We start from the raw sequence: 25,649 nt of genomic DNA, 5'->3' as shown, positions 1-25,649 counted from the left end.
GGGAAGAGAAGCTTGTTGGCACTGTGGCCAAGATGGGGTGGGAGGAAGCATTTTGCTTCTGCAGGGCCTGTAGCAAGAGCTACAATGCCACAAAGGTGTGGCAGTATCATAAGCTAGTGGAGCGGGATGATGGGAAAGTTGATTTGCCTACAAGCAAAGGCTACCGTGGGTGAAAGCTCTGTGTCTGTCAACTTGGACTAGAAGTGGCATCACAGCAACAGGAATCACCTTGGTGGTGTACTCGGTCTTCTGACGGGTGTAGTTGACAAACTTGGCAAAGACAATCTGGCTGCTGCCCAGCATGGCGCAGAAGGAGAGGGCTTTCTCTGGCCGGGCTGGGGTGGATTTCAGGATCAAGTCGTACTGGAAGGAGCCCAGCTCATTGCTGTAGAGGGACAGGCGCCCAGTAACTTCTCCAGGCCTCATTGGTTGGAACTCAAACACAAGCACCCCCTGAGAAAAGAGGGGAGGAGGCAGAACAAGCAACTAGTCAAGAAGTGGAGGGGGATTTGACAGTCACTGACTGACTGGCTCCACCTAACTCCCTTTCTCTGCAAGAATGAATGTTCAGCATCCATGGCCAACACTGGGCAGCAGCAGAGAAGGGAGAGCATGTGGAAGAGCAGAAGGGGCAAATTCTGGCAGGTTCAAGAGCAGGGTTGGGACAGAGGCACCACAGCCAGTGGGTCAACCTAGAGACAGTTGAGCAGCAGGCAAGCTGATGAGGGTGGCAGGCTGGGAGGGCAGCATGGAAGGCAGGCAAGGAATGGGCAAGAGAATAGGCAGGCATAGAGAGCTAGAGAGTTAGTATGGCATAGTGGTTAAAAGTGTCAGACTAGGACCTGGGAGAGAGCAGGTCTCCCCACTTGGCCATGAATCTCACTGAGTGGCCTTGGGCCACTCACAGTCTCTCAGTCTAACATACCTCAAATAGTTATTGTGGGGATTAAATGAGGGAGAGAACCATGTATACCACCCTAGGCTCCTTGGAAGGTAAGGTGATAACAGAGAAATCACATCTCTAGAGGCCAAATGTTCCCATTTTCAGTTGGGCTGGGTCACTTTCTGTTCTACAGAACAGTATGGACTGTTGAACAATGCTAGTAAATCCCTTTTGACAATCTAGCCAGTGACAGCCAGACCAATGCCAAAGGTCCTGGCTGCCTGATGACTCTGGGAGGGGCAGGGGACAGGAGGGCGTTCCACACCTTGGAGGTGTTGGAAGCAGCAGCAGCAGCAGCAGCAGCAGTGACATTTCCCTTCCTGTGAGGAGCTTGTTTTCATCTGACAGTAACTCGTGAATTGCCTCCCCTTCCTTATCATGCTGCTTTCAAAATGTGAAAAGAAAGTCAACCAGTCCTTCCTGCAGGCAGAATGCACACATGGGGAAGGAGGGAGCATCTCCACAGGAGAACGCCGGAGGGAAGGTGAAAGGGTTTTTTAGAGGCGTGCCATAAGGAGACAGTGGGAGGAAAAAGAGGGTGTGTGAGGGAGCAGGAGAGAAATGGAAAAAGAGAAAGAAGTCCTGGATTCATCAGTGAAGAAGGACATATGAGGGTGAGAAGATTTGTTCCTTCAGCAACTGAAGGGTAGGACTAAAGTTATCCCAGGGATTGTGTCAGGTCTGAGCCAGGCTCCAGGCCAGACTGCAGCAGGTGGGAAATCCAGATTTATTATTATACTTATAATTATAATTATATTATTATATTTATATACAAAGTGGAACCAAAACATTTTAGGGAAAGGAAACAATCACCCAGATGTAGTTCTGCTGACTGCCGAATGACAGCAGAGCCGTCTTGGCCATTGCTGGCTGAGGCAGCTGCAAGACCAGGCTCTTGGCCACTTCAAAGGCAAATTCATACCTCCGACTGAGCCGGGACAATGAACTGGGGGGGAATGTTGATGTCTGGCACTTTGCAGTCAGTGTTGAAGGTCACTGGGACATGGAGAGGGTTTTCAACCTTCACAGAAGATGAGGTGCTTTGCCGCACGGGGGTCATCAGCTCAATGGTGCCAAGTGGGCCACATGGGATGACCTTAAAAGTCACCAAATAGAACAGGAACTCCTGAGTCGTTTCATTGCGGAAGGTCACCTGCAGAGGTAAGGAAGTGTCAAGGTCAGGAGCTGCCATGGTGGTGACTCCATTGCAGGATGGAAATCCATTCAGGTCAGCTTTATCTCACCCACCTTTTGCCAAAACACTGCGCAAAACTGAGCACCCTTGCTTTTTCCAGAAGCACTGAGCATTCAGATTGCCTAGTGCAGGGCAACTGAACTAGTGTTGGAGCTCAGCATCACTGAAACTATGATGAATTGCAGTTCTTGCCAGCAGTGGCTGGGCTGCTCTCAGAAAAGGAGAAATGCAAAATGGTCAGGTGACTGGAAAGGATGGCAATGAATTCTCAGCCTACACAAGACAGCAGATGTAGAGCCTGAGGGGAAATGATTCCAAAGCATTTGATATTGGAAACATTTTCCTTTTCAGCTATGCACCAGGGATAACCAATGTGGTACCCTCTAGATGTTTTGGACCACAACACTCATCAGCCCTAGACAGCAAAGCCAGCAGTCAGAGATACTGGAAGCTACAGCTGTTTGGCACTGTTTGGGAGGAAGGGCAGGGTATAAATGTAATAAATAAAACAATAAATGGTCCACAACACCTGGGGGCACCCTCACTGCGAGAAGCCAAGTTACAGGGAACCAGGCAGAGGGCCTTCTCGGTAGTGGCACCCGCCCTGTGGAATGCCCTCCCACCAGATGTCAAAGAGAACAACAACTACCAGACTTTCAGAAGACATCTGAAGGCAGCCCTGTTTAGGGAAGCTTTTAATGTTTGATGCATTACTCTTTGGTATTTTGTTGGAAGCCGCCCAGAGTGGCTGGGGAGGCCCGGCCAGATGGGTGGGGTATAAGAAATTATTATTATTATTATTATTATTATTATTATTATTATTATTTGAGCTGCCCTTCACCCATTTGATACAAAATGCCTTTAAAAAACCTGCAGAACAGCCTCTTGTATGGAAATCCCTGCAGCCCAGAAAGGGGCTGATGATGGATTAGCTGCATCCCCAAATGCTCTGCTGAGCAGACTGTCCTTAAACCTCCACTGATGTGGTCCTTATGAATGGGAGGGATCCTTCTACTTCAGGCACCCTCAGAAGGGCTGGGTATTTACCTTGGCACTGTACATGCCTTCCCTGTAAGAGAAGAAGGTGAGCTTGTGGTCCTTCTTGGCAGCAGTAGGCACATCCACATAGTCCAGGGTCTTCAGTGTGGTGGTCAATTCCAGCCTTTCAGGCTTCAGCATATCCACTGTCACACGGAATCTGTCAGAGGAAGGAGAGTCACCACATTCACCCTCTAAATGCTCCACAGGGACTAGATGTGGAATGTTGGCTGTGGCTGTGCAGACAAAGGGAGGCCACTTTCTCCCCGGCTTTATCCACTGAAGAAAAACACCCACAAGCAAATAACTGTCTTCTGTATAATTCGCAGCTTTTCAACTTTTATTCAAGCAAGTTAAAAAAATAAATAGCTTAGCCTCTTCAACTGGGTCATGGGCAGGGCTAGGTATGCAGACATTTAGCAGGAAATCATATTTATTCCAATGATGTGAAAAGTTTCTCTTGCTTGTTTCTACAGATTAAGCTGGTGTTAAAGGCACAGGGCAGCCATTACTACTACTACTACTACTACTGAAATTTGTATTCTGCCCTATACCCAAGATTCTTGTCTGATTCCATAACACCCTAAGTCTTTAGTTTGGGTTTTATTGGCAGAGAAATATAATATGGATTTGCTGGAGCAATATTCAAAGGTGGGATTTGATTGATGTGACCACAGAAAGTAACAGAGAAGGAAAAGATGAAAGGAGGCTGAAAGTCCATTTGGGGGCAAGGTGTTGACTTCCAACTTGGAGAAGCACTGGAGAAACACCCCCCCCCCACTGCAATTGTGAAAGGAATATATTCATTTTGCTCCTGTGGCCCATCACAAGCAGTATAGTCTTGATGAGGGCTCACCAACCTGACTCAAAAGAGTCACATTTCATTGCACAGCTGGACCATCAATCTCTTTTTTTAAAATTTTTTATTAAATTTTGACATAAATATATTTCACAAACATACAAAAGACAAAATGAAAAAGAAAAAAACAGAAAAAGAGAAAAAAACAAACAAAAAAAACATGAAATACATACAACTTTGATGACATTGATCGACTTCCCTTTATCTCGATTTCGGAAATTATTATCTTGTTTATCTATCTGCTGGACCATCAATCTCACACATTTCATGGTCCTTCAATATATTTCTGCTTAGATATATCATCATCAGGCATGAAACTGGTGTGGTTAGGGGGTAGGAAGAGTCTGAGCAACATTTGGGGGTGCTCAGAACCACCTCTATGGAAACAATGTTCATTTTATGTGGACCTCAAAGTGTCTAAGGTTAAGAAAAGCAACTGCTGGGAGCTCTGGGATGTACTGCAATTTCCTCACATAAAATAGAAGAAAGACAGGTGGAGACTCACTCAGAGCTATATTGTTGCCCTGGACTTAGGAGGAGGAGGATGTAACAAAGTGAAAATTATTGTGCCACACAGTGCAACCAAACTGCAAGACCTAGACCACAGACTAGCCTATCTGCTGCATCCTTCACCGGTGCTGCCCAGGTTTTTGAGGTATGCCTAACTGTAGTTCCTTCCTTCCTTCCTTCCTTCCTTCCTTCCTTCCTTCCTTCCCACTTCATGCTGTGGGAATAAGTCATAGTCTGCATGAAGCTCACCACTGGTCACTGCAGAAGTCTCAAGGCTTTCCTTGGACTGCAACCAAAGCTCACCCAACAGAGTGCAACTCTCAGCCACTGGAAGTGCAGAGAGAGCCTGGGGAAAACTCAGCCTGGGAGGGCTGAGAAAGGCAAGAGGTCTGAAGAATTCAGGGACCATGGCCTGAAACAGGTTACTGACAATGGATGCCAAGGCACACCTTGAACTGTAGAATCCTGCTTGGCACTGGATGGAACAGACACTGCCAGTCCCAACCCTATGACACACACACCCCGTCCCATTTACCTTTGTGGCTTGTTTAGCCAATTGGAGATGGGAAGAAGTTCTGTGTAGAATGTTTTGCATGGAACTTCTCTTATGATGTTCCCAGCAGACTTTGGAGGCTCTGCGGTGCCTTGCAAGAGGTACAGCAGCCCCGTCCCATCCGGGAGGGGGAAGAAGATGGACCCCTAACAGGCAAGAGGAGAAATGAGAACCTCAAGATACAGACATGGCATGACCAGATTTCCCCTGTGAAATGTGGTTGCTTTGAAAGACACTAGGAAAAGAAGATGGTTCTTAGGTCACTTGGCATTTGCAACAGAAAAACAAAACAGCTGCCTTCCCCTGGAAATGCCACTCTCTAGAGTAAGCCCACCATGCTCAATGCAACATAGCAGAGCATCAAATGAAGCTGCAGAGGTGCTTCTACAGCTAAAATACTTTTAGCTCACCTAAAGTAATGAACCAAAGTTAGTCAGATCCATTAATTGAGTATGACTAGCATTGGATCCAACTCTTAGTTTTAGTGTTCTTTTAGTTTAATGTTATTTTATCTTTATTTTTTTTTCCAAAAAAAATTGTAATCCATGGCCATGAAACTCACTGGGTGACCTTAGGCCAGTCACTGCCTCTCAGCCTGACCCACTTCAAACGACTGTTGCGAGGATTAAATAAGGAAGGAGAGAACCAAATACGCTACCCTGAGCTCCTTGGAGAAGTAATGTGTGATATAAATGCAATAAATAAAATATTTCTTTTTAATAATTACTTTAAAATAATTATTTTAAAACAATTGGTTGATAAAGATACATGGAAACTTTGGGCTGCCAATAGCAAATCTCCATAGACAGAAGCCCGCAAATCTAGACCAATTCCCTAGCAATTCTGATCTGAGACCCAAAATATCCTCTCTGCCCCCTCCCCTCGGCATCTTTGCCCTTTGTTGTGAAATACCTGGTCCTTCTTGTTGTCTGAATTCATGGCAAGGGGTTTATAGGTGACTTCATATGGCTTGTTTTGCTGGTGGGCTTCTACCCTAATGAACTCTGGACCCTTCCATTGCTCCCCTTCGATGATTGGCCGCAGGGTCCAAGCTTGGTTGGTCTTGTTGGATAACATAATGGTCTGTGTGTGCTTTGCCCGCACCTGACATGTGAAATTCACCACCTGAAGAGTGAAAGGAGGGGACGGAGTGTGTCATAGTTTTTCCCTATATGGTCAACACACTTGAATTCTGAACATGTTCCGGGTGGTTTTAGCACATTCAAAACCAGGCTGTCCAAGCCTCCTTTTCTTCAGAGCTGTTTCGGTACTGATTTCCTGAATTTCACCTTGCTAAATAATTTCCCTTCACAAAGAGGAAAAAGTTCTTCAGGGCAGTTGACTGAAGATGGGAATTACACTGGGGAAGCAAGAGTTCCAGTGCACCGTCTCAAAGAAAAAATAAATGGGTGGGACTGGAGGTGGTGGGGTTGTTGCCAGTCCTTCATAGTCTGGAGTCACTTAACCTTGGGCCCTCAGATGTTCCTGGACTCTACCTCCAATCAGCTGTAGTCAGTAGAGCCAGAAGTCGAAAGCTGATGTGAGTTGTAGTCCAACAGGATCTAGAGGGCACCCAGTTGGGGAAGGCTAGCTTAGAGCTCAAGAGCCCACAAAGCACATCTTCCCCCAAGCACAAAAACATTTGCAACTGGTATTTTATCACTGGGGAACATTTTGAAGACATTTGAGTTGCTACATCTGTATTACTCCTTATTTGGTAATTCAGGGATAGCAACAACATGGTGTCCTCCAAATACTGCTACAATTTCCATTACCCCTGGCCATCAACTATGCCCTCCAGATGTTTTGGGACTACAACTCCCATCACCCCTAGCTAACAGGACCAGTGGTCAGATATAATGGGAATTGTATTCCCAAAACATCTGGAGGGCCGAGTTTGCCTATGCCTGAGCTATACCTACTGAAAGGCCTCTGTAGGTTGTATACAAACAGTTTTCCCAAATAAAAAGTGTATGTTGCAGGTTATTGTGGCAAGGGTGGTCACATGTGACCTTTATTTTTTAATAAACAGAAAAGAACAACTAAAAGGAGAGTGCTGGGACATGGCCAAATAGGGGGGGGGGGGAGGGGGATGGAAGGATAACTGTATTTTTGCATGGTAGTTCAGAGAGTGCAAATCTCAGAGGTTTCACATCCAAGCCTGATCCAAACACATTAATCCTCTGCCCAAATATGCAAATACAGCTGCAGAGAGTGTTCCACAGACTAGTCACATGTGAGACCTGCCATCCCACGAAAACAGTCCTGTTGAGGAGGTCTTGTACCTCTTTGACCTGGGGGACTCCCACACAGCATCCGGTGAGCATGAGCGTGAGCGGTTCTCTGCCTTGGATGTGACACTGAAGGTTCTCATAGCAGATGTCCTGGCTCTGCTCACAGGGGTGGAAAGTCACTTCAAAGAAGACGTCCGTTCCTGGGGAAATGTAGCCTTCCACTGGCCTAATGGAGAAGTCTGGCTTGAAGCGCTTGGCGTCCCATTTAAATCTTTTCACGAAAAGAAAAAGAAGCATTTCAGCAGGAGGGTGGAGGACAACCCAGAAAGCCCCTTTGCTCTCGTTTCCTCCATGCTTCCTTTCTTGAGCCATTTCAAGAGGCACATTTGGAAGAGAAAGACAGGAGGCTGACCTGGGAGGCTGAAGACCAAACCCACTGGCTGCATATTGCTGATCTCTAGTGCTGAGAGTTGCTGCCATGCAGGGAATTAGAGGTATTGTAATAGACACAATCTATTAGAAATGCCTCCATTGGGGTTGGGAAAACACACATTTTGGATTAGCCCTTCTGAAGATGGTTGGTGCTCCATGGTAGGGCTACAGAGAGGAATTACTAAAAAGGAGCTTATGCAGCCACAACCCCCTAGTGACAAAGACAGTGGGAGGTGATGGGGGAAGGATAACAGGATTGGAAGGAGACTCAGGTGAGTGCCATTCCCCTAACAGAATCCTGGGTTACTCAAAAACATGCAAAAGTTTTTACCAGCTGCAGCTGGCCCAGTGGACATGGATTTACTGTCCTGTTTCCTCTCTGCTTTGTTTTGCCTTTGACACCTCTGGAACAAGTGAATGGTCACTTAAGACAGGACTTGAAGGGAGGAAGACCAGCCTTGTGGAGCATAAAGGATGGTGGAGTGGGGTGGGGCGGGGTGGGGTGGGGAGGGAAACTCAGCCAGAAGGACTTTCTTTGTTTACCCCACACCGATGTCTCCTGTGTTCTGCATCATGATGCGGCGGGAAGCCTGGCTCCGTAGCACCACTGCTCCAAAAGGGACATGATCCTGGTCCAGACTGACTTCGATGCCCTGGCTGCAGCCTTGCACCACGAAGAGGGAGCGCAGGATCCCGTGGCACTCAAGCAGGACCTCCTCTTTGAATGGCAGGATGCGGCTCTTCGGGGCAAAAGTCAACTCCACGTGGCATGTGCCTTCTTTGGGCTTCAGGGTTATTTCATTGCATGGAGTCATGGAAAGAACCTGTCAAAGAGAGATGGGTCTGAACACTTCCTGGACCAGACATTGCCCCAGATAACTCCAAGGGGCTGCTTTTCTCCAGCAAGTCTGGTAGGTTTGGTGGCTAAGGTTGCCACTTTTTTCACTGGCAGAACAGCTGCATAACAGGCATATGTATGGCTTTTGCACCATGAATACGTAATTAGTGAAGGGCAAGCTCTTCCTGGATTGATTTAGAATGGACCTACCTCAAACAAATTAAACTTGGGTCCCATTCTGAGGTAACACCCTCTCATGCTCCTGATAAACAGGCCTGGAATCCCCACCTCAATGCTTCACTTTTTTCCAAACTCACTTGCAAAATGTTGCAATTAGGAGGACTTAACCTTATTCCCAGTGCAAAGATTCATGGGAGATGTAGTTCCATGGCTCTTAGTGCCCTAGTAGACCCATCAGGATCCATGGATACTACATACTTTATGGAACACTAGGCTGTCTTTTCAACAACTGTTAATTGTCTGTGCTTTTCTGTAATTCATTTCCCTCTAACCTCCCTGCACTTCCTCCACATGTCAAACATATACTGTACCTGTAACTCAGGATAACACTTCACACATCTGATGAAGTGGACTGTAGTTCACCTCAGCTTAAGCCATAATAAATGTGTCAGTCTTGAAGATTACACAATACTCTTTGTTCTTTTCACTGCAACTATCTAGCATGGCTACCCCTCTGGAACTGGGGAAAGTAGCTCCCATGGATCCTGATGATGCTACTGGGACATCTTTGGGAACTAAAGCTCCCAGGGGCCCTTATGCCTAGGATACTGCTATAGCTATATCCAAAGTCTAAAGGACCAATGGAATCTTCCTGATGCAAACATAGCCATTTGGTGATCTTGGATTGGAGGCAGTTGTGTCAAGGAGGGTCAACACTGGGCTGAACTTCAGAGGGGAGATGGATTCTATCTAAAATGGGTATGAATTTTCAGAACTGTGAAATGTGATATCCAAACAAACATCTCAATTATAAACTTTGACACCCTTACTAGGTAGGACAGACAGTGCTTCGTATTTCTCCCTATGCAGTTGTTAAAGGTCCTGCCAGATAAATGGGAAGCAATTCAATTGCCCCAGTAGAGACCAGGCTGGTCTTCTAGCCAACCATTTTTAGAAATAACCAAACCACTCATATTTCTCATTTTCCTTGCATTCCACCAGCATATGGTACTGCTTGAACATGGAGGTTCCATTTAGATCACAAGGCTAATAGAACCAGTCATAATTTCACAGGAGTGCAGTTGAAGAAAAAAATAAGTTATAACATTAGTCTGCATAAAATATACCTGAAGTTGTTCAAACCCAGTTCAAAGTGCCCAAACTGGAGCAGAATCCAAGTTTTGCCAGAGTTCTCCCCTCCTAAGGTAACCAACTACAAAAGCCCTCCAGGCTTCCCATGTGTTGTCAAAAGGAGAGGAAAGCCAGAAAATACATTATGTTTGGGAGGGCCCTCTTTGGTGAGCATATGCCTGGTTTAGCTTTGGCAGTGTACCAGAAGCCAAATTTGACTGGTAAGACATTTTTGGTTAATGATTCTGCTATGCAATAGCATTTCTTTCTTCACTCAAAACAGAGTCAGATGAACAATATCCAAGTCTTAACTTTTCTGAGCTAATAATGGATTGTAGCCTTACTTATTAATCTGAATTCTTTCTCAGTGATTTTGCATATGCAATCCTACAAAGGGGGGGGGAGTTATGTTTAAGCCACTGAAATTAGAAATGCATCACAGTATTAAGAACACAATCCCTTATGTTAGAATGACCAGTGGTGCAGGGGGTCCCATGGCAGGAAAGGGGGGGGGGACGACCCTTACCTTCTGTTCCTGCAACTCTGATGCAGAGTACATGAAATTTAGGTTGAAGGTGACAAAAGTGACACTGCGGTTCACTATTGTCACCATCTTCTTCACACTGTGCCCTGGAGGGACAGCTCCAAATTTCAGCACTTTGTTGTGAGGTTCTGTAACCTCTATCTGTGGGCAAAGAAAACACACAGTGGGGACAACTGAAATGGAGCAGGAAAAACAGGTAAGAAAATGGCACAGGCTAGTGTGATGAAGGGTCCATATAACAATGAGACGTGAAGACAAAATGATACCAGGAGAGTGCATGAAAGGCTCAAGGATGAGAAAACAACATTGTCTTTTAGGAAAAAACAGCAGGTGAGCGATTATGCTGAAAGCAGAAAAAACTCAAAATTTTTGTGCCTTCATGATGTCTGGATTGCCCTGAAGAAGCTGCTGGTGCTCCTTTCGGATGCCTCAGTCTCCCTGTCTCCTTCCAAGATCTCCAGATTTCCTTCAGTGGTGGAAAGTCAAACTCCTCACCATTTCCCTCTGGCCTAGCGCGTCACCAAGCAGAGGTGGAGAACGTACTGGGCAACAGCTCCCGCAGTCCTTGCGCACTGGTCCTGCTGGCTGCTGGGAGTTGGGGCACAGATGATCCCCATCCCTGTCGTGAACTTCTATCCTCCTTCCATTGTGAGCTTTGGATATCCCTGACTGCGATGCAATGTTGTTTCAGAAATGCCTAATTCAACAATCTCATATTCAGCCGAGGGAGGAGACTTTCAAGAGTTCTAACCATGTTGCTTTGCTCCTACCCTGTCTGCAACCACTTTCATGTCACTGTATATTTGCAAGAACTTAGTAGGTTCTGCCCCACTCTGCACACCTCAGTTAATGACCATGTCAGCGCTAACTGTTCTATCTCAATGTAAAAATTGAGAAGCAGCCTCTGCTCGTTTGGAGAATCTTTTCCTTGCCTTCAACTTAGATTTGACTGCAGAAACTCAACAAATGCAAGGCTGAAGGAAGCCAATTCAATAAAGATAAATAAGATACAGCTCCTAGAAAAACATCCCACTTGCCTAAAGAATAACATATTTGAGCTGCATCTTATAAGAGGCACAAAAGCTGAAGTCTTAATTTGGCCTCTCTGGCTGTGGAGCCCAGAGGTCCAGGACACTCACTCAGTCTCACCTTCATCTCAATGCCCTTCCCGAAGACCTCAATATTACGCTGCAAGACCCCATTGATTTCAAAGGTGATGACCTCATGGTAGGAAATGGCCTCTCGGGGATAGAAGGTGATTGGAATCTCTGCCTTTCCTCCAGCACCCAGCACTTCAGCATGGAAACCAACCTCGAGGTAAGCTGTGTTGGTGAACAAGCATTCCAGGCTATGAAGAGGCAGAAGAGACTATCATAAATAAAAATTATTATTATTATTATTATTATTATTATTATTATTATTATTATTATCAACCTTACAAAGTGGTGGTCATTCTCTCCAGCCACAAAGCCTGCCTAAGCCCCTACTAGGTTCTATACTTAGGTGGAACTGATACCACATTTTGAAACAGAAAGATTCTTTCTCCAAAAAGGTGCCTCTGACTCTGAAAGATGAGCAGCTTTCCAACAGGTTGACTTGTGGACCTCAAATATGACTGAAAAAAAGGATTTTTGGAATACATATCAAGGAGTGCCAGGTTATAACTCTTCTCCTGTTTTGTAAGAGTTCTATATGTTGCTCAGAAGAAATTTATATTTAAGGTTTAGGTTAATCTTTATGTATACAATGTGACAATTTATACTTTTTACAGCACATTTTAATTGATTTACATGTGACTGATATGATCTATGCTGATCTGCCTACCCAGTTAACTTTTTACTTAATCGTTTACTTAATTATTTATTAACCTGCCTCATCATTTTATTGCATTATTTAACTTGGGGTTATAATTATTTGTATACTGTATTATTTGCTTTCTGGTTATAATATCTGTATCACTGACAGCTAAAAGTAGCAGGATTGCCAATATAGATGGTAAAACAAATTAATTCTGTATCAACTGCCCTGTGTCATGCCACTGATTTAACCCATGCCACTTATTTGGAATTATTAAGCTACATTTTCAAAAAGCAAATGAGTGTGACAGGGGTTGAACTTCACTGCTCTCCTTTTTACCCTCTCACAGCCTCCACAATCTCCCTCTCCCCCCCCACCCCACCCCTCTCTCTCTCCATACAGTGATCAGCTCTAATGTCTGTTCCAACTCTCTGTGCTTCTGCTATGTGCATTTTTTCTTGGGCTAATAGCTGCTCTCAGTGGAGAGATGCACAGTGCTTTGGGCTTTTGACAAACCAATGCTGTTGCCTCCACTGACAATGTTGAGGCAAGGCACTAGAACACAAGGGGCCCCTCGCAGGGCAGAGTTGGAGCAGGCAAAGAGAGAGAAGACATGATCCAAAGTGTTGTGTCACACATTCATCCCTTCCTGACTGCTAATGTGCCTGTGCAAATGGGGCATCACACATTTGTCAACTACCACATCAGGGGTGAGGTTTATACTTTCCAAAATTGCCTTCAACAAGTGAGGCAGAAAATGGAGGTTGGGACTACTAATGATACCAGCTAGCTCATCCGAAAAAGCCCATCTAAGCAGCTGGAGATCTTCTAATTGCAACCCCAACAGATGCTGCAGATTGAAAGGTTGACAGGGCTGTGATGCATCTTAAGGAGAGTCCGCTGATCTAGGTAGCATATTGATTTGCCCTTTGCTGATGGGGCTATATAAATTCCCAAGGCAGGCATGGGACTTTGCCTGAGCAATGGTCAATTTGAGCTTCCTGCCTGTGATTCTTGGTTCTGATTCTCCCACCTTTTGCCCTCCACCCTGCTAGCTCTTTGCCCTGCCTGTAGCCCAACATCACACCACTGCTGGAGCTGTGCACCTGAATTTACCTCCTGCACATCTGGCATGGTGCTCTGTGTCTGCGAGGCACATCATTGGTCCAGCTTACCTTGCATCCTTGGCATCCTTATTCGTGACAGTCAGGATTCGTTTGGAAACGGTCATTCCACCTTGGTAGATGAAGCAGCTTCCAAACTCTACTTTGGTGAGGGAGAAATGGATGCTGGGATTCACAGCTGAGCCTTCCAGCAAACAAGTAAATGTTGGTCCATGGCTGATCTGTGAGCACAGAGAGAGGCTGCCTCAGAACTGGTCAGATTAGTTGTCAGACTAATATATACTTGGCTAATTTTATTTTTAAGACAATATCTGATTGTGCTGGGAGTTCTAAGCTTTATTTTTTTATATCCTTGGTGTAACTATTAAGTGGGTGATTTGAAACCTTCTCGTCAGACAACAGAAGAAACCCACCACCACCGACCCTGGGTCTTCCTTACCTGCAGCTTCAGCTCCACATCTTTTAAGGTGCATGGCTTCAGCGGGTGGAAGGACAGCAGGACCTCTGTCCGATCCCCTGCTTCTACTACTTCGTTATTTGGAGAGATGGCAAAATATTGCTGCACTGCTTTGGCAAGGTCAAGTTCCCATGAGAAGTTGAAGTTAAATTTGCCAGTATTCAGAATATAGAAATGGCACTGAGCATAATCACTGACTTGCATCTGTCCAGAGCAAAGAGAAGATGCAGCATTAATACTGTTGCAGAGCTACTGCTTGTTATAGGCTTGTCTTCCTTTGAGCTAGTGGTGCCACCCACAAAGTGGTGCCATCCACCCCTAGTTTGGATAGTCACTCCAGAAGGATACCATGGTCGATGGTATCAAAAGCTGCTGAGAGGTCAAGAATAATTAACAGGGACATGTTTCCCTTGTGTCTCTCTGGATAGAGGTCATCATACAGGGCATCCAAAGAAGTTTCTGTGCCAAAATCGGGCCTAAACCCCAATTGGAATGGATCCAGAAAATCAGTTTTTTTCCAAATGTGCCTGAAGCTGGTCTGCAACCACTCGCTCCAGAACCTTGTTCAGGAAAGGGAGATTAGCAACTGGCCGGTAGTTAGGTTTTCCGAATCCAGGGAAGGTTTCTTAAGGAATGGTTTTACCATTGCCTCCTTCAAACAGGCAGGGACCACCCCCTCTCATAAAGAGGCATTGATCACCTTCCTGGTCCAGCCAACAGTTCTCTCCCTGTTGGTTTTTATCAGCCAAGAGGAGCAAGGATCTAGAGTGCAAGTGGCTGCCCTGACTGATCCGAGCACCTTGTCCACATCCTCAAACCTTACCAACTGAAACTCATCCAACACAACAGGACTAGACAGTGCTCTGGACATCCCATGAGATTCATCTGCTATAACAGCAGAGCCAAGGTCTTGGTCGATGCAAGTGATTTTATCTTCAAAATGCTTTGCAAACAAGTCACAGCGAGCTACCGTTGGTTCTCCAACCTCCTTTGGGCCAGCCTGTAAAAGGCCCTGTACAACCTGGAAAAGCTCTGCAGGAGGACATAATGAGGGTGCAATGGAGGCAGCAAAGTATGCTTTCTTTGCTGCCTTCACAACCACTAGGTAGGCTTGATAATGAGCCCTTACCAGTGTTCAGTTGCATTCATTCAGATCTTTCCTCCACTTGCGTTCAAGATGTCTCCCAGCTTGTTTCCTTGCCCTAAGCTCTGTAGTATACCAGGGGGCCAAACAGGCTCCATGAAGTGGGAGAAGGCAGTCACGGGTGATCGTGTCAGTAACCCAAGCCATTCAGGTGTTAAGAGTCCAATGGCACCCGTGCCCCACCTCTGCACTAGGGTCTAAGCTCCACTGAGCTCAGTTTGATTTTTTTCTCGTTGCATGCATAATACGAGCCTTCTGAAGTGGGAGAGAGAAGGGAATTTGTCACCACCTGGAGCATTGCCAAAGAGCATCAGAGTACATTTCTGCAAGGACCTCTCAGTTTGTGACCCTACCTTTCCTACAAATGAATCCACAATGCTGATGCTTAGGGATCGGCCTAGCCGATCTGCTTGGGGATGTTTCCATCAACACAGCTTGCTGTTAAAGACACTGTTTCTCAAGCCATCAGTATGGAAAATTCTGCAAATTGTTGATGCTTGTTGGAGTCAAGTAGCGATAAGATAATCCTGGGCTCTCACCTCTTGAAAGCTGATCCGGTGTGGCTGGTCAGGGTCCAGCTCAGTAAGCAAACCGCTACTTTCCTGACACTTCACAGACACATTCATGGTGTGGCCAGTGGCTTTGATGTTCAAACAGAGGGGCTGGCTCTTTCTTTTGACATCACAGATCAAGTTGAAGTTTACCTCCCCCTCCAGGTTAGGCATGAATAAGATGCCAATAGGAAGCCTGGTGAGAAAACACCACACATTTGGTTGGGGTTGGTTGCACTGAGAAAACTAGTCACAAGGATAACTGCATCCTGTAGGATGCTGAGCCCTTTCAGCACTGAGGGCTTTTCAAGACCAGTTAACCCCCCCATAAAACTGCGGAAATTTGCATGTATATCAATGCATGCTTTGTGCTAAGCCTGTAGCCAAAATCCTTCCCTGCAATGCAGAATGTGAAGCTGCAGGGGAGAAAGGGGCCAAAGAACAAGTGCTTTACAGATAATGCCATGGGACCAGAAACACAAGAATCTTATGAAGGGAATGTCTGGCTCGTTCCCAATCAACAGGGACACCCTGAGTACCAAGAATGTGCCATTCAGGGCACTTGTCATCTAGCTCCACATCCTCTTTTACCTGGAATGAGGTGGGATTGAGCCTTCCATGGGCTGCAGTTTTAGACAGCTGATTCGCCCCTCTGAAAAACGAGAGCCTTCTCTGAAGGAAAAATTGTAGGTCTCATTCTCATTGTTGATAATGTCAATGCTCTCACGAGCCTCGTGTCCTTAGGGAGAGAAGAATAGCAGTGGAATGCTAGGTTTTGAGTCAGTTTGCTAGAGAGAACTCACCGCCTTCCCAATTATATTTACTCAGAATCTTTACTGTCTAAGAGTAAAATGTATTTTTCCCCAATAAAAACTTACACAAAATGAAACACATTTATCCTTTAAAATTCACATGTCTCGAATTTTGCAGTGCCAATGCAGTTTTTCAACTATATGTTTAGGGAAGCTTTTAATGTTTAATAGGTTATTGTATTTTAGTGTTTTGTTGGAAGCCACCCAGAGTGGCTGGGGAAACCCAGCCAGATGGGCGGGGTATAAATAAATTATTATTATTATTATTATTATTATTATTGATAATAATAATAAAAAAATTAAAAAAACAAAACAAAAATGGATATTTTAAAGGGAAAGACCATTTGGTTCTTACCTTGCAAAGTTGATTTCTTTGTGCACCAAAATACTAAAGAATTTTTATGAATATTTGTTTTAAGATCAAATTGCAGAATGATTAGATTGCACCATACGTTTATACAAATTGTGTGAAATATGGCAAATAGATATTCAGACTGGGAAAATAAGAAACTGAAATGGACAGATCTCTCCCCCCACCCCCGCTGCCTCTCATGTCTGTCCTTACCAATAAGGAGCGAGCGGAAGTTCAGGTGGGATCTTTCCAGAGACACAGCAGGGTCCGTGGTGTGACCAACCAAGAGGAATGGGACAGAAAGGTTGTGTTCAGGGATTAAGAAAGTCCAAAATGATTCTGTGGTGTCCAGATGTTGAGGGATGAATTCAAATATGACCTACAGGTAAAAAGGCAACTGGAAACATCTGGCACAGTCCTGCTCTTGCTAGTGGCAGTTTTATACCTCCTTCCCCCCTGCCTTTACTACAGTGCTTTCAAAAGTATTTCAACACACACACACACACACACACACACACACACATACACACAGCATCACTAAGGACTTCCCCAGTTTTGCAGCCTCTTCCTTCTCTACTAGGAGGCATTGACTAAAAATATTATTAAAACCCCAGGTTTTCCAATAGTCAATAGCTATCATAGCTCCATTGAGGAACTCTCTTTCTCAGCACTCTCAAGGAACAGCACAGGCCTGCTTCACTTTATAAGCAGTTGCTTTGCTCCTGTTTCCACAGTTATGTAGGTCAATAAAGGTTCTTGCTGTTATCGCTGTGTCTTGCCTCATGGAAACCCACCTACACCAGATATATTCTTCCCTTTCCATTTCTTGCTCTTAGTGTGGGTCATGCTGGCAAAATTGTCACACCCATGTTTCCATAGGCTTTCTAAAACAGAGATTCTTTCACACTTTGGGTCAAGGGCAGTGTGCTCTGTAGTAGTTGCTGCCTGCTTAACTTGTAATTTTGCTGTCTGAAGCAACATTTATATATTCTGTCACTTGTATTTCCTACAATAAACCAAGCTTTCTTTATTCCTTGGGGTGAGAAATTATTGTGGGCATGAGGTTAAGGGTTAACACATAACAAGCACATGTCACAACTCCAGCAAAATATCCTAAACCTATCTTTAGTGTGTGTGTGAATACACATGAGTGCTAGACATGCATGTGGGTTCAAAACACATACTGTTACCAGAATAGATGTGCTTCTGTGTCGGCTTGCTGGAATAAGAACTACCAGAAGTGGCACATGGAACAGGTACATGTATATGACACATCCATATATGTGTCGCCCTTTGTTTGTCTGAATTCCACACTTGCAAGAGGAACAGGCTACCAGGAGCGGCCACACCCTTGCCAAGGAAGACTCAGAGGCAAGAGATGGTGGCCATAACTTGGCATTCCCTCTGCCAACTCACCTCCACCTTTTTCTCTGGCCGGAGCTGGCCTCGCTCCGTAAAGCAGATGAAGGCAGCATAATCTTTGTTCTCCTGCTGCTCACAGACCCACTGGAAAGAGTAGGTGGCATTGGTGGGGTTCATGATGGCAAAGCTCCTACCCAAGACATGGAAGAAGTGACATCAGAGACATGTTAGGCTGTCAGCTAATGGGGGGGGGGGAGTCTAGTTGATTGATCATCTGTCTTTTAAGAAACCAGTTCAGTAACAAATTGCATTTATTTACTTTTGCATAGCACCAAAGGCCTAGTGCAAGGATATGCACTTGGTTGTTGTTTTTTTTGAGGCGAAGTACAACACAATTTATTTCTTAAAGCTGTCACTCATTTTAGAGAGAAATGCTATTTTTAATATTTGATTTTCTTTCCCTTTACAGTAACAAGCCTATCAGACAGCCACATAAAAAATAAGCAAGTGTGCCTTCATTTTCAGAATGCTATTGATTAAAAGTCTACCCCCACAAGTGAATCAAATAAACTTGAATTGATTAATCTACTTATCACATCAATATAAGCTTGAAGTCTGGATGCAAATAAAAGTGTCTGATTCACTAATTCAGGATGGGGGTCACTGTCAGCCAGAACTCAAGATATTGGGTGAAGTTATGAAATTCACAAGCTTGAATCCCAGACTCCTGACTTCTATCAGATAAGTGACATGCTTTATATGAAGAAAAACAATGGTAAAGGTTCCCAGAAGCCAAAGCATAAACAATAACAAGACCAATTTATCACCTCAATAAAGATACAGCAAAACAACCCAAATAATATTAATCAGAAGAGGGAACACCAGTTGAATAATCCATTTTGACAAATCTTTTTCAATAGCATCTATTTCCTCAACGGTCCTTGGAGGCAGTGATAACATCCAACTACTGAGGATATATCCTTATTCCTCCTGTGCTTTTCTGCTGATAAACATTCTTTTTTCTATGTAGGTGCTTTTGCACTGATGCAAAATTTTCAGATGTTAGCAAATTTTCCAAGGTAGCTGCTTCAGACCCTCTCCAGAGTCATGACTGGCACTGGTATGTCATGCAGGAAGGAGAAATAGCAAAAACGCAGCCATGGAATAAACTGCTGAGCCAGCAGCCCCACCATCCTGGGCATGCAACACTGGCAAAGGGAAAGCAGCTCTCTCGGCTAAAAGCCCAAGCCCAAGTGATGTTCCCAGTCACTGCTTAGAACACCTATGACTGTTTGAATGAAGCAGTCACTGCAAAGAACTGACTGGATACTCACCGGGTGTTCCTGACGTACACTCCTATAGAGGTAAATTCAATCACTTTGGTGTTGGCATCCAGGCTCATCCCACCAGGCCCTCGCAAGTCTTGGTTGCGTCTGTGCGCAGTGATGTAATTGGAATCTTCCAGCTCAAAATGACAGTAGGGCAGGAGGCTCTTCGCCTTCACAGCCACAACTGGGCCTTCCTCATCAGGCTTCAGGTTAGAAATACTGAAAGGAAAAAAGACCCAGGTTGACAGGGAATATGAAAATTAATTTCTGGGACTCCCTACCCCACACATGGCATGTGATCCATCTTTTCCCCACAAGGAAACTCTCTTGCTATTTTTCTGCCTCTTTGGCAGTGATCACCACCCTTTCTGGACTAACAAATCCCCATTTTACTCAGTTTCTCACCAAGCATTATGCGGTGAATGCACATTTGCATCTGCTGGCATTCCAAGGCATGAGCAAAAGCTTCACCCACATTTTGTCCCACTGAGCAGATATATATATACTTTTCAGATAAGTTCAGCATTTGACTGGTGTAGGCCTCCACTGCATAAGGCTCAACTACTTGTGGCACTGTCGGGGAGAGTCAAAACTCTGTTGTTGGAGGCCTTTCCCCCCTATTTATGGGAACACTTGAGCCGCCACCATCCCAAGTCCATCAAAAGAGGGCAATGAAGTAAGAGGAAACCTGTGTTGCTGCCTCTGCACTGCTCCTCCTCCCCTGGATTCAGAGAGACAGTGTTGATGCCAGAAAGATAGTGACTATAATTTCTGTGCAGTCATACAGAACAAAGTTCAGAGCCTTCTAAACCTAGGTAATAGCCATTTTGTTAGGAAGTCACAGACCATGCTGCCTGCCTCCCACCGAACACCACAGCAGCTGTGTAAGGAAGCACTCAAGGTGAGAGCAAGATGTAACAATATCTGCAGTGTCGGGAAGTTTTGCTCTCTCAGGACTTGTGGATGGCATTTGTGGGAAGTCTCCTTACCTGCAGAGTAGGCGGCCCTCAAACTCTCCCACTTCCTGAGGACAGAATTTCACCTGGAGGGTCTGGGAGCTCTTAGGAAGGATGGTACCACAGTTAGGCTCCATGAAGAAGGGGGCTCCAGTGGCTGTCGGGGACACGTAGGAAGAAAGGCTGTCCACCATACTCTCAAAATGACTGAACCGTCGGCTGGACCCAGTCTTGATGGAAGCAACAGATGGAACTTCCGCTGAGTTGAAGGAAGAATTTGCTGAGACAACTGCTTCTCCTCAATGAATTATTCAAAGCAGCATTTTGTGACCTTCCATTTATTTTCCACATCTGGACGTTATGGCTTGTTATGAACTCATCTACCAGGGCAAACATCTCTGGGACTTGGTGTGCAAGTTTGCCCTGGCCAGTGTCCTTCATGCTCCAGAGAATGTTATGGGGAAGAGGTGATGGCAACAGCAAGCACTTGAGACATAGAGCAAAAATGCCACGTTTAGGGTTGGCCTGGAAGCTGCAGCTTGGACAGAAGCAGTGAAATGGCATAACTGAGTGGAGTTGTCGACTGTGAGCAAGAAGCACCACTTTTAAAAGAACTGTGCTGCCTGCGTGTTTGCTTCTGGGCCAAGTCCTTAGCAAGCTTGGCCTAGGTTATGTGGAGGAAAGCCTTTTTGCAGATAGACCTGTCTCTCTACTTAGATAGTCAAATGAAGTTATATTGCAGCTGCTGAGATCTATATTGTGATAACTGGGGAGGGGTGGTGTGCTGCTTTTCTGTTGTGATGCTGTTGTAAAAATTGTCCTGCTTAATCTGGATGCATTTATTGCATTTTAATGTTGTAGTGAAGTTAGGAAAGACTTTACTACAAATGTGCTGGGTTTTTTTAATAGAAAATGTATTTATATGCTTGTGAACTGCCAAAGAAATGTTATAAATAAGCATACAGACAAGCTAAAAGTACCCCATTAACTCTCTAGAAAGCATCCCCTGGCAAGTAACTCCCTTCTGGCGGATGCAGCTACTGTTGTACCTGTTGCAACCTGCCCTGAATGTCCCAGGCAAATATATGAACAGTCTTGAAAGATCCAAAAAGATGAGAGGAAAGGGCCAACAGGCAGGGGTGTGTGATGTTCCACAAGCTAGAAGGGAAGGATCTGAGGATGTTCTCAAGGCACCTGAGAAGTGGTGGAGAGCCTGAGAAGCCCACTAAGGCTTACCTGTTGCACCTTCTGGGCTGGGGGCCAAAGCCTCAGTAGCAAAGTTGACTGCCCTCCCAGTCTCCTCCATGACCACATTCCAGGTGTATTCTAGCTGCACGTTCCCTGTATTAGACAGCTCCACACTGGTAGAACAAGAGGGCAGAGAGAAAGGGAGGAAATTGGGAGGTCTGGCTCAGAACAAAGGAAATAGAGGAGTCACTGTGCTCTGGTCACATATACTTAATCCTCTTCATCACTAAGTTTGGTGAAAACAAGGTGGCCTGAAGCATGAATCAGCCATGGGAATGCAGGTATATGTGCCCAGCACACTGTAAGGTAGGGGAAGCTAGACTCCACAAAAAGGGGGTCACAAAAATAGAAGGCAGCCTCTGAACAAGATTCTGCATATTTGTTACTCACTCGTACACCCTCGTCTGGAACAGCAAAGTGTCCTTGAAGTTCACTGTCTCCACTTCCATTTTGTATTGTGCGTAGTCCACAGTGGCACTCACCCAGAGCTCCAGTTCTCGGCCACTGTCTTCCACAGTCGTGTGAGCAGGTTCCGGATCTGTCTCAATCACCTACACCAACAGCAGAATAATAGGAAGCAGCCACAATAGGAAGCAACCACAAGGTGGCTTGTTTCCAACATTAAGAACGTAAGAACAGCTCTTCAGGATCAGGTCAGTTGCTCATCTAACCCAGCATCCTGATCTCATAGTGGTCAATAGGAAGCCTGCAAGCAGGAACCAAGTGCCACAGCACTGTCATCCTCCTGTGGTTTCCATTAACTGGTATTTAGGGGCATTACTACCACCAGCAAATGGATGGAGGCACAAGGAGAGGCCACTTTGCCAGTGAGATTCAGCAAAGGAAACAACTCATGTCCCAGTTCAGCAAGCAGCTTCAAGATGTCAAGCTTTTGTCTAATCTTAGCTACAGCAGCTCAGTAAACAAATTAGGACAATGTCACAGGTCAGGTGATAAGGAAGTAACTCATTCCAAGCAATATGTAAATCCCAAAAGGACAGGCTTTATTTTCATTAGATCTGGGAAGAAAATAGCATTTGTTTCCTTTGACATCTCCAGATGAGAGTGTAGCTCGTGAACCCAGAGCCCAACAAGTGCCAGGTGAGGTTCATATCTGGCAAGGCAGCAAGCAGAAAAATAAAACTGCAGAGAAACCTCTTGAACAGCAAAAGGCTACAACAGGTCATGTGACAAATCCTGAGCTGTACAACATGTGCAACATAAAGAAACTCCCCTGTTTCAATTTGTCTTGGACCTAGAATCCTCTTTCCCTTGATGCAGAATTCAGCCTTGTTCAATTCAGCTCCATCAGTGCCTGCATGAGACCTCTCTGAGCACCTCTTCGCTCCCTTGTTTCTTACCTTCTTCTTAGTTGGGCGTGTTGTCGTGATACTTTTTGAGATGTCCACCCATTTGACAGTGTGGAGGCGATCGTCCCAATCAGGCACTTGGTCAGCTGGCAGCTGAAAGGCAATCTTGGTCACCTTGCACTTGATGGCCTGTTCTTTCAGTGTGACGGGGAGGCTAGATTTCAAGGTCACTGTGATGTTTTTGGTGCACCCGCTGTGGAGGTGGCCAACCTAGGGGAGCGGTGTGGAGCACCAGAGAGTCAGATGTTGGCAAGATAACCAAGGAGAAATAGCAGGGTCATAAAAGACCTGCATTGATCACTGGACAGCCCTGAAAGTAAACTGAGTGCATGTTGATGGTGACCTGCACTTTTCTCCTAAGGGATTAATTCAGCACTGGTGAAAAGCACAATTGCAGCTTCAGGCTGCAACCTCCCCTGTATGATCTTCAACATGCTGAAACATATTTTCATTCCAGTTGGGATTACATGTGGCAATTCCACACTAAACAATTGTGGAAGCCTGTCCCCACCTTTGGTAACAATGGAGCCCGCAAGAGATAAGTGGGGTGCAAAGCCTTGGGCTTTGGCAGCAAAGGAGAATTGAGGACAGGGGTGCCTCCACCTACCTGTGGGGAGAAGTGAAGTGGACCCGAAGTCGGCCATTCAAATCTCATCACATCTGACTTGCTGTGGTTGGTTATGGTACATGATGCCTGATAGGACCTGCCAATGTGACAGTCCCCAAACTGGACGCAATCTATTCGGGGAGCTGTGGGGAAAGAGGCCAGGTGTTCTGAACAAGGGCAGCTTTTGTTGCCTCCCAGTGATAAAGACATTGTCACAAGGCGTAGCTTCTTACTTCCCACTTGCCTTCTTGATCCTTGAAGCCCCTTTGCCCATTAGCTCAATTCAAACGCCACACTCAACCATGGTATACACTGAACGTTAAGAACCCACACCATGGTTTGAACATCCATATGCATAGCTGGCAAATTACGGTTTGGAGCTGCTTGCCTGCTTTTGTTTTCCATCTGCTTAGAACTTAGGTTTCTAAGTTCACAAGTTTGCTTCCACTACGGCTAAAAGACTGATATTGATCCACTGGAACCCAGTGGCGGAGCTTCATGCTCTGGCACCGGGGGGCAGAGAGCAGGCAGAGGCATGGCATGCTGCCTGTGGGGACATGGCGCCCAGCATGGGCTGGGGGGCAGCCGCGATGGCAACCCATCAGAATCGTGCTGCCTGGGGTGGTGTGCTCCCCCCACACTCCTCTTCCTCCACCACTGCTGGAACCATAAATCTATGGCCCCCTTTAATCAATGGGTAGAATATATGACAACTGTTGCAACATACAAACAAATGGCTTATAGACATAGACTGTTTATGGATCACTATTATGACATTTGGAAGCCATTTATAAAAAATATAGTAGATTATAAAAAACTGTGTATGTATTAGTATATTAATTTCATTTATATGCCTTTGTATTAGATAAGTATGTATGTCATTAAAGTGGGTCCCCCCCTTTTATGCACCATTTGTTTCATTTTTTTGTTTTCCACTTTATTTTGTTTAACTGAAATATTTTCAATAAAAAATGAATAATATGATAGCCTTCACATCATGAATGTTTACCACATTAGTTGGGTCTACTTATGCATCAGATGTGAATACAGTTACTAGTTTTTATTCTGTAGTAGAATTATATTCTTGAGACATAAAAAAAAATAAAGTTGGCCTCGAGAGCTGTCCATGCAAGAAGAATTATTGTTTGTCTTATTATCCCAGCATAGAATCTTCAAGTTCTGGGTAAGATTTTGCTCTGAGGAAATCCATTGCCTCAATTAACTGTTAATCTGTGATCAGCTAGGTATGGCCAGCACATTTTGGGAGGATCTCTAAACAAGGCAACATTTGTCACCCATTGCTAGCGGTCCCACCCCCAGTTCACTGAAGCACCTCCCCTTTCTCTCACCCTCGGCTATGTTCTCTTCCAGATGTCTTTCAGAATCAGTCTCCGTAATCAAGCTGTGGATGTTGTCCAGCACAACATCATCCTGGTAGCCCTCGCCCACCATTTGGATGCTGGTCTCCTCGTACTGATTATCCACAATAGAGAGGTGGATCAGTCCTTCAATGCGCTGGGCCAAGGTGGGTTGGAAAACCACATCAAACTCAGCAGACTCCCCATTGTGCAGGATAAGAGAGGCTGTGTGAGGTTTCCTGACTATGAAAGGACAAAGGAAATAGGAGACCAAAATATCAGAATTCCTCCTCCACAAGGCCCAGAGATCTCGGGGAGAAAGAAAAGGCCCTTCCTTTGCTTTTTGTTTACGAGACCTTCAGCTGTACCTCTGCAGATATTTTGTTCAGGCAGCCGTCTCAGTGCTCTGGACAAGGGGCTAAAAGGAAGCCAGTGCCACAGGGAGCCCCACCCACCTTTCCACAGCTACTGCGCCCTTGCCATGGTAGCAGGTATGTGTCATTTACCTCCCTCGCTGGGTTCATTCTCCTCATTCTGAGAAGTCATATAAATGCACTTGGTAGTGGGCCTGTGTTTCAAAGTGAAAGCACAATTTTCATCTGAGATGTTGAGAAACAGCTGGGGAAAGGGACAAAACAAGAAAAGCAACACAGCCATGAGTCCTGGGAGAACATTTAGATCCAGACAGCACCTTGGAATACTATCAAACAGGCAGAACTTTGCCTG

The 25,649-nt window shown here is 45.3% G+C and overlaps 1 protein-coding gene across 1 annotated transcript in view; it reads right to left on the bottom strand.

Annotated features, from left to right (window-relative positions):
• The window catches only part of HYDIN (HYDIN axonemal central pair apparatus protein), a 137,968-nt gene that overhangs the window by 2,346 nt on the left and 109,973 nt on the right, over positions 1 to 25,649 (bottom strand). The window contains exons 63-85 of the mRNA XM_079988354.1: positions 25,430 to 25,541; positions 24,915 to 25,166; positions 23,566 to 23,708; positions 22,950 to 23,168; positions 21,979 to 22,139; positions 21,577 to 21,701; positions 20,374 to 20,599; positions 19,391 to 19,603; positions 18,111 to 18,246; positions 16,908 to 17,073; positions 16,122 to 16,269; positions 15,519 to 15,726; positions 13,818 to 14,039; positions 13,430 to 13,599; positions 11,607 to 11,805; positions 10,440 to 10,598; positions 8,308 to 8,588; positions 7,384 to 7,603; positions 6,011 to 6,223; positions 5,081 to 5,244; positions 3,186 to 3,336; positions 1,866 to 2,096; positions 229 to 453 (exon numbers count right to left, since the gene is read on the bottom strand). Of these exons, the coding sequence (XP_079844480.1) occupies positions 229 to 453; positions 1,866 to 2,096; positions 3,186 to 3,336; positions 5,081 to 5,244; positions 6,011 to 6,223; positions 7,384 to 7,603; positions 8,308 to 8,588; positions 10,440 to 10,598; positions 11,607 to 11,805; positions 13,430 to 13,599; positions 13,818 to 14,039; positions 15,519 to 15,726; positions 16,122 to 16,269; positions 16,908 to 17,073; positions 18,111 to 18,246; positions 19,391 to 19,603; positions 20,374 to 20,599; positions 21,577 to 21,701; positions 21,979 to 22,139; positions 22,950 to 23,168; positions 23,566 to 23,708; positions 24,915 to 25,166; positions 25,430 to 25,541 (4,344 nt within the window). The remainder of the gene's footprint in view (positions 1 to 228; positions 454 to 1,865; positions 2,097 to 3,185; positions 3,337 to 5,080; positions 5,245 to 6,010; positions 6,224 to 7,383; positions 7,604 to 8,307; positions 8,589 to 10,439; positions 10,599 to 11,606; positions 11,806 to 13,429; positions 13,600 to 13,817; positions 14,040 to 15,518; positions 15,727 to 16,121; positions 16,270 to 16,907; positions 17,074 to 18,110; positions 18,247 to 19,390; positions 19,604 to 20,373; positions 20,600 to 21,576; positions 21,702 to 21,978; positions 22,140 to 22,949; positions 23,169 to 23,565; positions 23,709 to 24,914; positions 25,167 to 25,429; positions 25,542 to 25,649) is intronic.

This window comes from Podarcis cretensis (assembly GCF_951804945.1).
Source record: "Podarcis cretensis genome assembly, chromosome: 8".
Classification (NCBI taxonomy): Eukaryota; Metazoa; Chordata; class Lepidosauria; order Squamata; family Lacertidae; genus Podarcis; species Podarcis cretensis.
The sequence above is the reverse complement of the archived record's forward strand: the minus strand, read 5'-3'. Positions and strand labels throughout refer to the sequence as shown.